This window comes from Parambassis ranga, chromosome 7, assembly GCF_900634625.1.
Source record: "Parambassis ranga chromosome 7, fParRan2.1, whole genome shotgun sequence".
NCBI classification, from domain to species: domain Eukaryota; kingdom Metazoa; phylum Chordata; class Actinopteri; family Ambassidae; genus Parambassis; species Parambassis ranga.
This window is the reverse complement of record NC_041028.1, coordinates 595,805-609,905: the sequence shown is the minus strand read 5'-3', so window position 1 is coordinate 609,905 and position 14,101 is coordinate 595,805. Positions and strand designations below refer to the sequence as shown.

Sequence of the window (14,101 nt, the reverse complement as noted above, 5' to 3'; positions counted from 1 at the left end):
TCTGGGATGGAGAACTGATCCATTTGGAGTTTTCTGGGCTGCCGATCAGACAAAAACGAGCTTGGACTTAGGAATCATGGCTGTATGTGTCTGGCAGGTTCCTCTAAAGTTCTTGATCTGGTTAAACCTTTACAACATCAAACAGTATTGCAGCCACACAGAAGTCAGAGAGGTTGTTTATCCATAAGCTTCGTTCCTCCCAACAAACCTTTGATTTCTCTCATCTGTGCCACACTTAGTGTCTTTTGATCTGATCTTTACACCCAAATCCTCCTTGTATTAAAAGCACTAATTCAACAGCATGCTACAGGAAGCAGGCCTCAGAGTCCCCGTGAAGGGCCCTGAGAGTCCCCTCAGAGTCCCCGTGAAGGGCCCTGAGAGTCCCCTCAGAGTCCCCGTGAAGGGCCCTGAGAGTCCCCTCAGAGTCCCTGTGAAGGGCCCTGAGAGTCCCCTCAGAGTCCCCGTGAAGGGCCCTGAGAGTCCCCTCAGAGTCCCTGTGAAGGGCCCTGAGAGTCCCTGTGAAGGGCCCTGAGAGTCCCTGTGAAGGGCCCTCAGAGTCCCCTCAGAGTCCCTGTGAAGGGCCCTCAGAGTCCCTGTGAAGGGCCCTCAGAGTCCCTGAGAGTCCCCTCAGAGTCCCTGTGAAGGGCCCTGAGAGTCCCCTCAGAGTCCCTGTGAAGGGCCCTCAGAGTCCCTGTGAAGGGCCCTGAGAGTCCCTGTGAAGGGCCCTCAGAGTCCCTGTGAAGGGCCCTGAGAGTCCCTGTGAAGGGCCCTCAGAGTCCCTGTGAAGGGCCCTGAGAGTTCCCTCAGAGTCCCTGTGAAGGGCCCTCAGAGTCCCTGTGAAGGGCCCTCAGAGTCCCTGTGAAGGGCCCTCATCATGTCAGCTGATATATGGATTAATTATGTATAAGCACAAGTCCCCAACCTGTTGCCTCCATTAATAAATCAGGGGAAAGTCCTCACTGTGGTTTATGTTCATCTTCCATTAGAGAGGAGCCTGTTTGACCTGGAGCATCCGCTGCACTACAAACATAAGTGACTTCATTTAACCACTGTCACATTTTAAAGCTAACCCTTTGCAGTCCGTCGTGGTTGTGTTGTGAAGAGCTACTGATGAACAGTAACAGGCACTTCTCCTCTTCTTGTACGAGCGTTCAAGGAGAGAACGGTTGGTACTTTCCAATGCTAATAGCTAATAGCTAACTAGTGTACGTAGCTCAGCTAGCGTACGTTAGCTAGCTACTGTGATACTTATGCTAGCAAAAGTTTTATTTTTCTGCCGCTTACCGCTGTAAAAACTCTTTAGTTATAGTTCTAGGTTCCATTCTTGTAATGTGAGGTAACTCGGTTGGTTACAGTTCTTTCACCCGGTAACAAAGTGACGGTTGGGTAAAGAATATTTAGTTTCGATAAACTTATAGTAGGCTAATTGGGCTAGCCTCGGTCATCGGTTGTTATGCTAGCACGGATGATAAAATGTTCACTTCTTTCGCTTGATAAACAAGTTTGATTGTGTTTAATAATGTGTAATAATAAAAATTAAAGTGTTTTGTAGTCAGCTGAGCGGTAGTTTGGATTTTCTTTTATTATGTTTAAAGGCTGTAACTGCGGCGAATGTCATTTATATTTTAATATTCTGGACACAAAACAATGGACCTCTGTGTGTGTGTGTGTGTGTGTGTGTGTCTCTCTCTGTCTCTCTCTCTCTCTCTCTCTCTCTCTCTGTGTGTGTGTGTCTCTCTCTCTCTCTCTCTCTCTCTCTCTGTGTGTGTGTGTCTCTCTCTCTCTCTCTCTCTCTCTCTCTGTGTGTGTGTGTCTCTCTCTCTCTCTCTCTCTCTCTGTGTGTGTGTGTCTCTCTCTCTCTCTCTCTCTCTCTCTGTGTGTGTGTGTCTCTCTCTCTCTCTCTCCTCGTGTTCTCCTCTCTCTCCTCTCTCCTCTCTCCTCTCTCCTCTCGTGTGTGTGTGTTTCTCTCTCTCTCCTCTCTCTCTCTCCTCCCTCTCTCCTCTGTGTGTGTGTGTGTTTCTCCTCTCTCTCGCTCTCTCTCTCTCTCTCTCTCCTCTCCTCCCTCTCTCTCCTCTCTCCTCTTCCTCGTCTCTCTTCTTCGTCTCCCCCTCTCTCTCTGTGTCCTCTCTCTCTCTCTGTGTCTCTCTCTCTCTCTCTCTCCCTCTCTCTCTGTGTGTGTGTGTTGTGGGTGTCTCTCTCCCTCTCTCTCTCTCTCTCTCTCTCTGTGTGTGTGTGTGTGTGTGTCTCTCTCCCTCTCTCTCTCTCTCCCTCTGTGTGTGTGTGTGTTGTAGGTGTCTCTAGCAGAGAGAGTCCTCTCAGACCCTTTGTGGATCCGGGCTGTCTGAATGAATGGAGGGGCGCCGATGGTGGTTTGATCAGGGAGGACGGCGAGACTCTCCAGCGGACAGTGCGTGCTCAACTTCGGCCGCACGTCGTGTAAAGTTGCCAAGTGGAACCCCATCCACGGTTCAGCAGCTGTGACGGGTTCAGCTCTCCACACCGAGTAAGCTGCACCACCACCACCACCAGCACCACACCACCACCAGCAGCAGCAGCAGCAGCAGCAGACGGCTCTTGCGTGGACCTCGAGGAGATTTCTCCCTGCAGGCAGCAACAGGTTATTTACAGCTTAGTACAACCTGCAGCTGCACCTCCGGACTGGTGATTAGCCCCGTGGCTAACTGTGTGTGTGTGTGTGTGTGTGTGTGTGTGTGTGTGTGTGTGTGTGTGTGTGTGTGTGTGTGTGTGTGTGTGTGGAGGGGGATGCTTTGTTTTTCAGTCCACCGTGATATGAGCCGGAGCATTGTGCAGAACCGACGGAGCTGAGCGAGCGAGCGTCCAGGAAGAGGAGGACGGCGGCATGAGGAGAACATGGCACAGAGGAGCTAATGTAACACTTCTCATTGATTAGCGTCGACCAGGCTTCCACACATCGACACGCTCCGTGGACTTGAGAGGAGCTGCTGTGTCGGGATTGTCTCTCTCCCTCTCCAAGAAGGACTAGATGGTGCCAAACAAGTGGACCATGAATTCAGTTCTGCACAAGTCGCCACCAAGGAGCTGGCTCGGTCTCAGATTACGGCTCAGTAAGTAAACATTAATGAAGTCAGCTGTTGATCAGCTTCTTTCTGCTGGTAGGCAGCATCCTGTGGAAATTCTCTGTGAGGAGAACCGAGCAGCTCATGGCTCCCTGCTTTGTCATCAAAGTTGAGTTTGACCTGAGCTGGAGAGAACCGCACACACTGATGGAGGGTCCTAGTATACTCTCAGATGATGAATGTTACCTCTTTAAATCACCAGCCAATAATATTTACAGTTTTCCCCCACTGATAATTCATCTCTCTGCATCTCATGTTTTCATCCACCGGCTAATCTGCAAAATCTAATGAGTGCTCTGGTTTTAAACCCAGACCCAAACATGTCAAAAGTTGCTGCAGATCAGTGCTCTTCATTGACCCCTCTTCATGTCAGTGTATGCAGTTCATGGGTTCATGCAGCGAGTGAAGTAAGTCTGGAGTTAAAGTTTAGCAGCCTTAATTGGTTGAGTCTGGAACTCTTCAGTGTTCCAGGCCACCGGAGTCTTAAGCCTGTCTTAAACACACTGGTCTAATCTGGGACCAGATGTCTTGTCTGGTCTCTGTCGTGCACTGAAAAACAAGAAAATCCTCCGTGCAGCGATTCATCGTTTCAGTGATGAGCATCGGATCTGTTGGCTTTAATGATCGGGCTTTACTTAGTGTCCCTAAACACTTTTTTGTCATGAGTGTAAAAAGTCTCTTTGAATTTAAGAAGCCGAGAAAATGGATGTTTAACTCCTGATCATTTAATTAATGAATCAGTTAATTACATACATAATCACACACAGTAACGATGGACTGACCCTCTGACACGTGTCACAGGTTTCTCTAAGAGCTGTTCTGAGTCTCTGGCTGACCATGTCTTGGCAGCACCTGAGTCAGTTTAACTCCCTGTTAATCCAAATACGGGTGTTACAGTGGAGCTGGGATGGACGAGCATTTGTGTAAGCGTCTGTTCCACGATTTAACATGACACCCACCTGTTACTTACATGTCACTGACATACCTGACAGGAGTTTGGTTAAATGCTTTGGTTGGTGTCTGTATCAGGAAACCAGCCACATGTCGGTGTTCATGAACCACTGCTTCTTTGGTAGGGTTTGAGGATCACTGTGGAGTCCAACCACCGTTAATTTAAGTAGCTAGTCGATTGTTTTACTTCCATTCTTCAGGTTTCTGTACTGAAGGCAGCCATGTCAGTCAGTGGGCGTAACTGCAGTGACTTCTTGGCCTCGTGAGGTTATATGCGTGGCGTGATTCTTCCAGACTTATGCAGATAGACTCATGGAGCCACCCTCAAGTGGCCACTCGAGTAACTACACTTCTCTGATTTGTCATTTTTGTGTTGGCTTCAGCCCAGGATGTTTGGCTCTGAGGTTAATTTAGTAGCTACGTTTGATCAGCTCATCATCAGGGGCTTATTATTTTTCATGTGTGCTTCCTTTGACTCAGATGAGGTCCAGTCTTTATCCTGGAAGCAGCAGGAGATAGAACAGTAGTGGGGCTCTTGATTGCATTGGGATCAGTGTACACTCACAGAATTGTCACAGTCGGGTCCTGTAGTCACTCCTCTGGTGCTTTCAACCATATCAAATGGTCTTCATGACCACATGTAGTTTGCTCAGAAAGAAGTGGAAACTAGGAGAACAATGAGCAGCTACTCAGTGGAGGATTTAATGTGAAAAAGGTGCAGAGGGAACATGTGGTGTGTTCAGTCGCTCTGCTGCAGCAGTGGAGCCTCTGTTCTGGTGTGATTTGTATGCTCATGCCACTGTGTGTGTGTGAGACTCTGGCCTGGCTCGTGGCTTGTTACAGTTTAAACTTCCTTCTTCAGACTGTCTTTCCATTGTTCCAGTGTCATTTCCTTTCTCTTTTCCCCTCTTTGCTTTTCTGTTCTTTCCTGATGCCATTCCAGGTCACTGTTTGCTTAGCTTTTTTTTGTTTTCCTCAAGCATAATTATCTCAGTCTCATGTGCCATGTTGAAACTCATTCTTTTATTACAGGACAGCAGTGTTTATTTGCTTTATGAGGGCCCTGCGCTGCCAGGCTCTGTCATACGGTTTTAATTCTGCCTTGAAAATGTGCAAAGGGCTGCCTTTTCTTGTGCCACAGGGAACATTGGTCAGTGCAGTTATTTTTTCCAGTGAGATCCTGGTCCTTGTGTCGGACACAAATCATACTTCTTTCCTTGCATCTCATCATTAATCCTGTGCAGTTCTTCCTGCATGCGGATTATACCACAGCGGGGGGCAGGTCTCATGACCTGAAACTTTTTGATGACATGAAATTCATCACATACAGGACGGCACTTATTGAACCTTTGTTATGTGAGCGTGTTCCAGTGTCCTGTTTCTGTCTCAGGGGGTTTCCCCTTTGAGGACTCTGCTCTTTGTTGTCCCTCCCTGGCTGTGGACAGCTGATGTGATGTTCCCACATTACTTTATGATCCACTAACATCTGATGTAGTTGTTCATTCACTGTTTACATCTAAGGGAAAGCACAAGAACATTTCTACAGTTTTTATGCTTCAAAGGAGCCATTCCAAAAGGTGTAACTCACCTAGCAAAGTAGCCTAGCTAAAATGTGTCCTTGGTATTATAAGAAAATCTTTGATTTGCTATGGGTCAAAATGCACATGATATTCATGGTGCAACAAACAATTGAACTGCTGAAGCCAGAGTTTATGTATGAAAAGAGCTTAAGTCTGGGGTGGAGATGCACACTAGCTAGACAGTCTGTACACTCGGTTTTTAAAGAGAGGAAAGACTTGTTGTTGACTCGTTGTTACGGCGAGTCAGCTCAAAATCCACCCCGTCCACAATAATGCCTATTTACACAGTGCTTGGTACAGCCACTAGCATTACAGCTAACAGGAAGGGTTCCTTCATTTCAGGGCCACTCGCCAACACACGACTTGCCACTTAAAGTGCACAATCTGATTGTTGACTGAAAAAAGTCATCACTACTCCCAGTGGCAGTACGATCACGAGCTCCCTTTTATTGCTTTTAGTTTGCTAGTTATCGACAAAGCTGTGACTGCTGGTTAGCTAATGCCAGCAACTGTCGGGCTTCCACCTCTGCTAGGACAGGAGGCTGGCACCATATATGTTTAGCAATGATCAAATGACATTGTGATTATTGGTATTCAGATGATAATCCATCTTTTAATTATGCTAGCTACAGTCTTATATTATATTTCCTCTTTAAACAGACTTTGCATAAAAGACAAGGATGTCTACATGTGTTTGGATACTTGCAAACATCACAGTGCCACTTCAACAGGACAGAAGGCATGTGTTGATTGAATATTTGTAGAATAGCCTTTTTAATAAAGGCCTGTGGCAATATGGTTGAGTATTTTGTAAAACAGTGACTGTCAGCTCTACCCGTTGAACAGGTCATGTAAATCTTTTCCTATATGTAGAACTCTCCCTTTAATGCAGCTCTGCTCAGTGAGCACAGGAGAACACCACCTTCCACAGATAGAACAGGTGTTGTGATTTCTACACAGTTTTTCTGTCACAGATGAAGTCACTGTTATATTTTGTTTGCTTTTTTCTCTCGCTCACATCTTTACATCTCTTACAAAGGGACAGGCAGATCATTGCCTAATCCTGTTGTCCTTAACTGCAGCTCTTCTTGCCATGTATTCATAGTGCTGTGAATGGTTGTTGTCATTTTATGGCACATTTTTCAGATGGTTTGTGTTTCACATGATGTACTGCTTCGTGCCCCTGCGGTGTCCTCCTGCACCGGTTTGCATATGGAATCACTTTAACACATCACAGGCCTGTGTGTGTGTGTGTATTCCGTCGCTGGTCAGTGTTGGATGTCGTTTCTAATTCATAAACCACATCAGTTAGTAAACTGGAAACAAATTTAGACGACTAATGATCAAAAAGCTTCCACGCTGTCAGGGCCTCATCAGGCAGAGCTGCTCCTCCTCAGACGGTGGAGCTAGATAATTAAAGGGCTAAGTTAAGGTCACACACACACCTTCTTTAACCAGAAACAGAACTGCAAATGTTTATCTCCCAACGTGTCCTTCCACACGTGTAACCTCCACCCTGGTAAATGACTGTTTATGTATATTGCAGCCTTCCACATGACAATAACTGTACTTTTAGGGGAATAAGTGTTTTTGATTCCTCTTGACTCTGTTATTGCTTCTCAATGGGAGCCCCCCTCTGCAATTTTAAGCAGATTGTTTCAATTATGGGATTATTCATATCAACAAGTTGAAGAGTGGTTGTTTGTCCCTCTGAACTGCTGGTTTAGAGATGGGCTGCTAAAGTACACCACGTCTCAGGTGGATGCTAGCACTGGACACAAACTCTGATCAGAATCCAAAGGCACCTGTTGTTGGTTATACCATGTTGTGGTATAAAGTAATAGATGTGTGGAAGGTGAGTTCCATGTACTGTATTCCATTCGGTGCAGGTGAAACTGTGGCACCGGGAGCTGAACCTTCGTAGGGTTGGTGCGCTTACTCGGGTTCAGTAAACTCTGTGGTCAGGTGAAGGAAAACCCACCCAGAGACTCTCCTGTGTTTGCAGCTGGAGGAGCACAGTCTCTCTGTCACTCACAATCTAAACACCTGCTGTTCACCTTATTAACAAGCATGTTAAAAGCCATGTTAGCTGTATTATAATATTGTACATAGCTGCTAATTAATTAATTAATAACAACTACTTGTGCATGGGGATTGTGCTATCGATTTATTGTTGACACACAGTTTGCAGCCCTAATCCCAGTGATGATAGTAAACCATTAAATAGCCACAGCATGTTTGCATGTGAGCCTCCACAGTGCGCAGGCTCACATAAGGCGTGAGTGTCTTATTTTCAGTATGTTTATCCAAGTCTGGTGGAGGAAACTAATCAGCATGATTACATATGTTACGAAAAAAAAATCTGGTTCAAAACGTCAAATATATTAGAAATAAGAAGTAGGGCTGCAACAAACAAGTATTTTTGATACTTGGATACTCGCCGTTATTTTTGCGAGTACTCGAGTAATCATTGCAGTCCTAAGAAGTACAGTAGAATCTGTACGTGTCACACAGCATAAACGGTTATCTTACAGCTAGTATCACTCATGAATCCTAGTTAACAATCAGGGATGATTCATTCTGGTGATAATTTATTTTTCATTAGATCTTCCACTCGTGCCTACTGAGAGTGAATATTGAACTAGAGTTTGACTATAATTGCAGCATTTACTAAAGAGATTGCATTTTTTACAGAATCTTATTAGTGATTGGTGATTTTATTTATTTTATTACAATAAATGTCACTGTTTTAATGTTTTGTTATTAATCCGCTGATCAGATCAGACCTTAGACAGCCAAGCAGCACCAATGGTACATGGTACATGCAGATAGTGATGCAGTCTTACTGGAAGAAGTTTTTGAAGTGTGCCTTTGATGAATCACAAATGTCTTTGAATCATTTACATTTTTTCTTTCCGAGTGTTCACACAGGAAAATCTTAAACCGCTCTGGGTTCCCTGGCGAAGGGTTAACCTCGGCCCGTTTGATGGGCCACCTTGCTAAATATAACCCACCAACCTCCTCCACGTGGGCGCGCACAGGCCTTCAACTGCACTCCCTCTGTCAACACATACACAGTCTTTTCCCTACAGCGCACACACACACGCCCACCCCAGCAGGCTCATTTACAGTCCTACTGCAGCCGCTCATACACACTCGTTTCTCAACACACCATTAATACTTCAGCAGAAAGGCAGCTCGTACAGGCCGGGCGCACTCAGAGGTTTCACCAGCTATTCCTGTCTCTCATTAATTACAGGTACTTGGTTATCATAAGTAATGGTGGTAATATTAATGGCTCCATTAGTTTTTCCATCACTGTGTTTCTGTATCAAAGGAACATTGAGACGTTTTGGAAGATTGTGCCCACTCTCACTTCTGCTTTAATAGATGATACCATTAGCTTAGCTTATCATATAAAATCAAAACCTTTAATTCTAAACAAAATGTAAAGAAAACCTATTGTATTAAGTGACAAATTGTGGTTTTATTTGCAAAGTGCATTTTTTAAAATTTGTGTCAAACTTTGTACATAGATATGACACTGACGTCAAAGTTGTCTTGTCTTGTGATTGGAAATCGGGCCTGATCAGGCCTGATTACATGGTTTCAGACTCAATCGGAATCGGTCGTTACCTCCTGATCAGGACTCGGATATAGGGCTGTCAATGTTAATGTGTCCGCGGATTAAGCCAGCATAGTGCTGCGCTGGATGACTCTCTGGCTTGTAGTGTAGGGGTGTGATTGTTGGTCCAGGGTTCGAGACTGGGGTGAGGTGGGTGCTTTGTGAAATCTGCAGCAATGTGTTTCGGGCAGTTTGTGGAAGTATTACCCGCGTAAAGGGGTCAATGCAGTAACTCGGTATCGGCAGATACTCAAGATCAAATGCCTTGGACTCAGACTCAGGGGCAAAAAACCGGGACATCCCTGGTTCCTACCTTGTTCCTTTAAGGTCTGGCTTTCAACAAACACCCGCTGCAGTGGGCTCTCCTTTCAACCAAGCCATTATCTTTTTTTTAGTGTGTAAACAAACAGGAATCATAAAGTAAAAACGTCCTGTGCCCATATATGTCATTTTGAGATTTGTTTCTTGGATTTTGACCTGATGAATGTATAACTTCTTGTGTGTTTCTTGGGGAGTCTGCCGGTTTTTACAGTGATTACATCAGAGTTGTTTTAGCTTGAACCTGAGGAGCCCTGAGGATGTATGTGGGCTTTGAAAGATAAAGGTGTTGAAGAGGCTTGGAGCAGCACTATGGGTGATGTAGGCTTTATCTGAAGCTTGACCCATACTTGACCTTTACATCCCCCCTCCCCCCTTACCTACACTGTGAATGTTGTCTGGAAAGAAGCACCCTGTGCCTGCAGACAGCTGCCAGAGCTGTGGAAAGAATGTGTTTTCATTGTATAGAGTCCATTTCTAAATGAATTCAATAAGATTTTTTTCATAATCTAAATAGTCTCTGTGTGAGATCATAACACATTTGAATGCCTGAGTAGAACAGGTCTGTTCTGGTCTGGATTTGGCTAAAAAAAGGTATTTTTTTCATTAAAAGCTGATCTGAAGGATGACGATGAAAGCGAGGCTGCCTAATGCCTCCTTCGCTTCCCTCTTTGTTTCTGCAGTAGGTGGAAATTGGCCCTTGTGTTTGCAGCCTGGTTCTCATGCTGCACGACTGCTCTCTTCATTAAAAGGGAAGCTGCGTGCTCAAAGCTGCTTCAGATTATTTCCATATGTCTGCAAAGCCCAGAGCTGAGCAGCAAACCGGCTCCCATCCTACCCTCTAATTTCTTATCCCAAAATTGGACATGTGGGTCGCTATGTGTGACAACGTCCCTCCCATCCCCCCGGCCGGCGCACTGCATTCTCACAGTATTTCATTCTCCCTTTTTAGATGCATAATAGCAGAGCATCAGCAGCACAGAGGAAAATCTTATGCACTGACTTGGGATAGCTGCACTATGCTTTAAGCCTTTAACAAGATTTTATAGAAGCGGAGTGCATTGTCTCAGTCCTTTTGCATCATATCCAAGAGGCCAATGTGAGCATTGTACCTCCACAGAAATAACTGAGCTCATTCACCACAGAGCAGCTGCATTCATAAAAAAGGAATAAATCATCGAGGAGACATAAAGGGCGAGGGCACTAATGAATGCAGAAAAATGTCAGCCTCTTACAGTTTGAGCAAAACATAAAGAAAGTCCACTCTGGACGTAGGAGGCAGGCTTAAAAAGAGATCTTTGTGTCACTCAGTCCAAAAGCCATTGGCCCAGATTGCCCGTCCCAGCATGCAACTCACCTCTGCATGAATACAACACTTGTCTGATGGAGTGGGCAGAAAGCCCCCCTATCGTCAGGAGATCCTACACAGGGCTTTAACATGAGCGGCTCGCCTGACGCACACACACACAAACTTTGGATAAAGTCGAGGCAACAGCAAAGGAACTCTTACTCAGAGATAAAATGGCAGCACATTTAAACTGTGTGTAATTTAGGCAGGAACATCATGGTTAAATGGATTAGAAGAGGGCAGCATTTGGTGTTTGACAGGATGAACCCAAAAACTCTACAGGATCAGCAGGAGGAAGCGCTGAACAGAAGGGTCAGAGACGCGCATTAGGATCAGTATCACTTAAGACCTGGCTGTCAAAACCTGGATGGCAGGGGTACAACTTACTCCACCTGCAGAATTGATCCTATTGTCTCCTGGAGATGTAATGGATTGTACGTGAGGGGGGGTTTGAAGAAGGTAGATCAGACTTAGACAAGAAGTGAGTTTTAGCAAGTGTACGGTGGATGAGGTGGAAAAATTGAGCTAATCATTGGTGGTTAAACCAAGTTTAATCCTTAAAGATGGTAAATAGGAAAGGTATATTATTGTTCAGATTGTTATTTTTTGGTGAGTTTAGGGACCAGTTGGATCAGTTTTAGAGTGCTGAATGAAGAAGTGAAGATGTTCCTGTACTGGAAAAAGCGTGGCGCATACGAATTGGAGGCTTTACCATCCTCTCTCACTTCAGCGGGAATAGAGCGCTACTCCTGGTCCTCTTCCCTGGATGTCATCCACGATCTGTGTGGTAAGCTGGGGAATGAGGGGGGGGGTCACCTGGTTTTTGTGTCTGTTTTGCCCACAGTGAGAAGGGAGGCCTGCGTAGTGGACTCTGGATAGTCATATACCACATACAAGTTTGAGATGCTTTAAAGTGACGCATATTTCTGGTTGTTACAAAAACCTTCTCAGACAACTTGAGGGCAAATGCTGTGTTTTGTTTCATCTATTTTCTGCTCGGAAAAGAGGAAGCATAAAAAACATTGTGCTATAAAACTGCTCCAAAGATCTGCTCTGTGTCGTCTTGAGATGCTGAAGTTAAATGCAGGTACCAGCATTGCACAGAAGCCCTTTAAGCTGTTTTAAATGGCTGCTAAAGGGCTTTTAGTGCTTGCTTGTGAGCAAGCAATATATTTTTTGTAACAATGAAAGACATCTGACATGACACTGGAGTTACATGCACATGACTTCTACTTTGCAATATAAGACGTAACTTTTCTGCAGGCAGATGACATGGTTCACTTGGATTTTGAGCCACATCATGGAAAGGCTGTTTTTCCACTGCTCTGTTCTTCCATGGAAAGCACTCAGTGACCTGGCATGAAGACAGGCCTCACATGAGGCAGAAGAGAGAGGGGAAGAGCGGATGAGACCATCTACACAAATAAAATATTTACCACTGAAGAAGTGCATAGTTGAACTGCAGCGCTTCCCTGTCTCCTTTCAGTGCTTTATTTGATGTGGCACAGGGGCACTTGCTTTCCGCTGCAGTGCCCGATTTATGCCATTAGTGAAAGGGAAGTGATAAGACGGAGCTGTGGAGGAATGTTCTCCATCCTGTCTCTCTGCCTGCCAGCCTCTTGGAAACCCGACCTCTCTCTGGTCAGCCAGCCTGCTGAGGCAGACCTGTTTGGCAGCGACCGGAAAGAGGAATGCCACAGAGGGAACAGTGCGGCTTTGATCCTCACCTTTTTGCCATCTCTGTAATTAGGTCCTAAGCCTGTGCTAAAAACATGTGCCCTTTCAGCTTTGCAACTTCAAAATACTGTCCCCTTTAAAATGGAGATGGAGATACAAATCAACTCTGAATCAAGCCCTTATCATCTCTTTTGGTCCTTCCTGTCCTTTTTAAACCTTGTTTTTGTAATTTAGAAATAAGACTAAAATCTGCATGCTCTTTGAAGGTGTGCCAGTGCTAACACTGAGGATGTACAGCACCACGTCGTAGGTTTCCAAAGAGCTCTTCTGAGTCTGTGTGTGTTGCTTCTGACTAAACTTCCAGTTAATCCAAGTGTGGACAAAGAGGTTGAGCACTAGCGGAGCTGAGATGGGTGGGCAGTCGTGCATGGCATTAGCTTTTAGTCTGGGCCAGTACCAATATGTCACTTGAAGTGGTAACACCCTGTCTTAGGAAAAAAATATTTCTGCTGTTGAACATTTTAACACTAAGGTCTATGGGGATTCACTGACTTTTGGTGTGAGCTACCAGAGGCCTTGAAAAGAACCGTTTCCTTTCTCAGCACTGGTATTAGCTCCTTGATTAGAGTGGTTTTTACAGTGTGATGTGTAGTAGGCTCGTGCAAAATCGTATCGTGTGCAATTAATCGTCACTGATTAATATTTGCCACTTATCAATTATGCCTATTAGTGCCTCGTCATGATGACGCATTTTTGTGTGCGACGTACTCTCACCATCACCCGCAAGTTTGCACATGTGAGCCCACAGTAACAATAATGGCAGAAGGCAGTAGTGTTCAGTTAAATGGTGCGGAGCAGCACGTTCCTAACAGAGGTTCAACGTCTTTCACCATAAGCCGGAGCACAAAGAAAGCCGAAGAAAGCGCAACGAGGACACAACGCCGGCGACAGCTGTAGTATATAGTGCCGCGTGACCCAGACACTGCGGTGGGATTGGCTAGCCGCATTTGTGTTGAGATCTGAGCCAGATGTAAGCCAATCTGGCTAGATCCACCTCTGAGAAGTGGATTGAAAATCTGGATATATCTGGCTTCACGTTGTTCAGACTCAGAAAAAAAACTATTCGGATCCAGATAAGGCCCGAATCCCGCTCTAGCCGGATTGACTTCCCCAGTGTGAACAGGGTCTTGGTCTCTGAGCTACAAGCTTTTAATAGCAGAGGCCACTCATACATTTCCATATTTCTACTCAAATAAATATGTTTATGAGCGTTTTTTAAGTTGATGTTGAGCTTGGTCAGTGAGTCATAATTTGTGCTCTGGAGAACCAGTGGTTTATCTCAGCTCTATTTTCCCGCTGTACACTACACTAAGTACATTCCTCAGGTCATTCTCAGCCATGAGTTCCAGTAACAGCAGAGCATACCTCTATTTAGCACCAATAAAGCCCATAAAAAGAACAGCCTGACACAAAAGGCCACACCGTTATGTAACAATAACTTGAC

General features: G+C 45.2%; 1 protein-coding gene across 5 annotated transcripts in view; it reads left to right on the top strand.

Moving 5' to 3' along the window:
- Positions 1 to 2,298: 2,298 nt before the first annotated feature.
- The window catches only part of plekhg5b (pleckstrin homology domain containing, family G (with RhoGef domain) member 5b), a 56,802-nt gene continuing 44,999 nt past the window's right edge, over positions 2,299 to 14,101 (top strand). The window contains exons 1-2 of one of the 5 annotated variants that reach the window (XM_028410468.1): positions 2,299 to 2,617; positions 2,780 to 3,086. In XM_028410468.1, the coding sequence (XP_028266269.1) occupies positions 3,005 to 3,086 (82 nt within the window). In that variant the 5' untranslated portion in view covers positions 2,299 to 2,617; positions 2,780 to 3,004. Of the gene's footprint in view, positions 2,618 to 2,779; positions 3,087 to 10,993; positions 11,708 to 14,101 lie in introns of those variants that run through there. The other 4 variants (XM_028410467.1, XM_028410466.1, XM_028410465.1 and 1 more) reach the window with 4 other exon arrangements.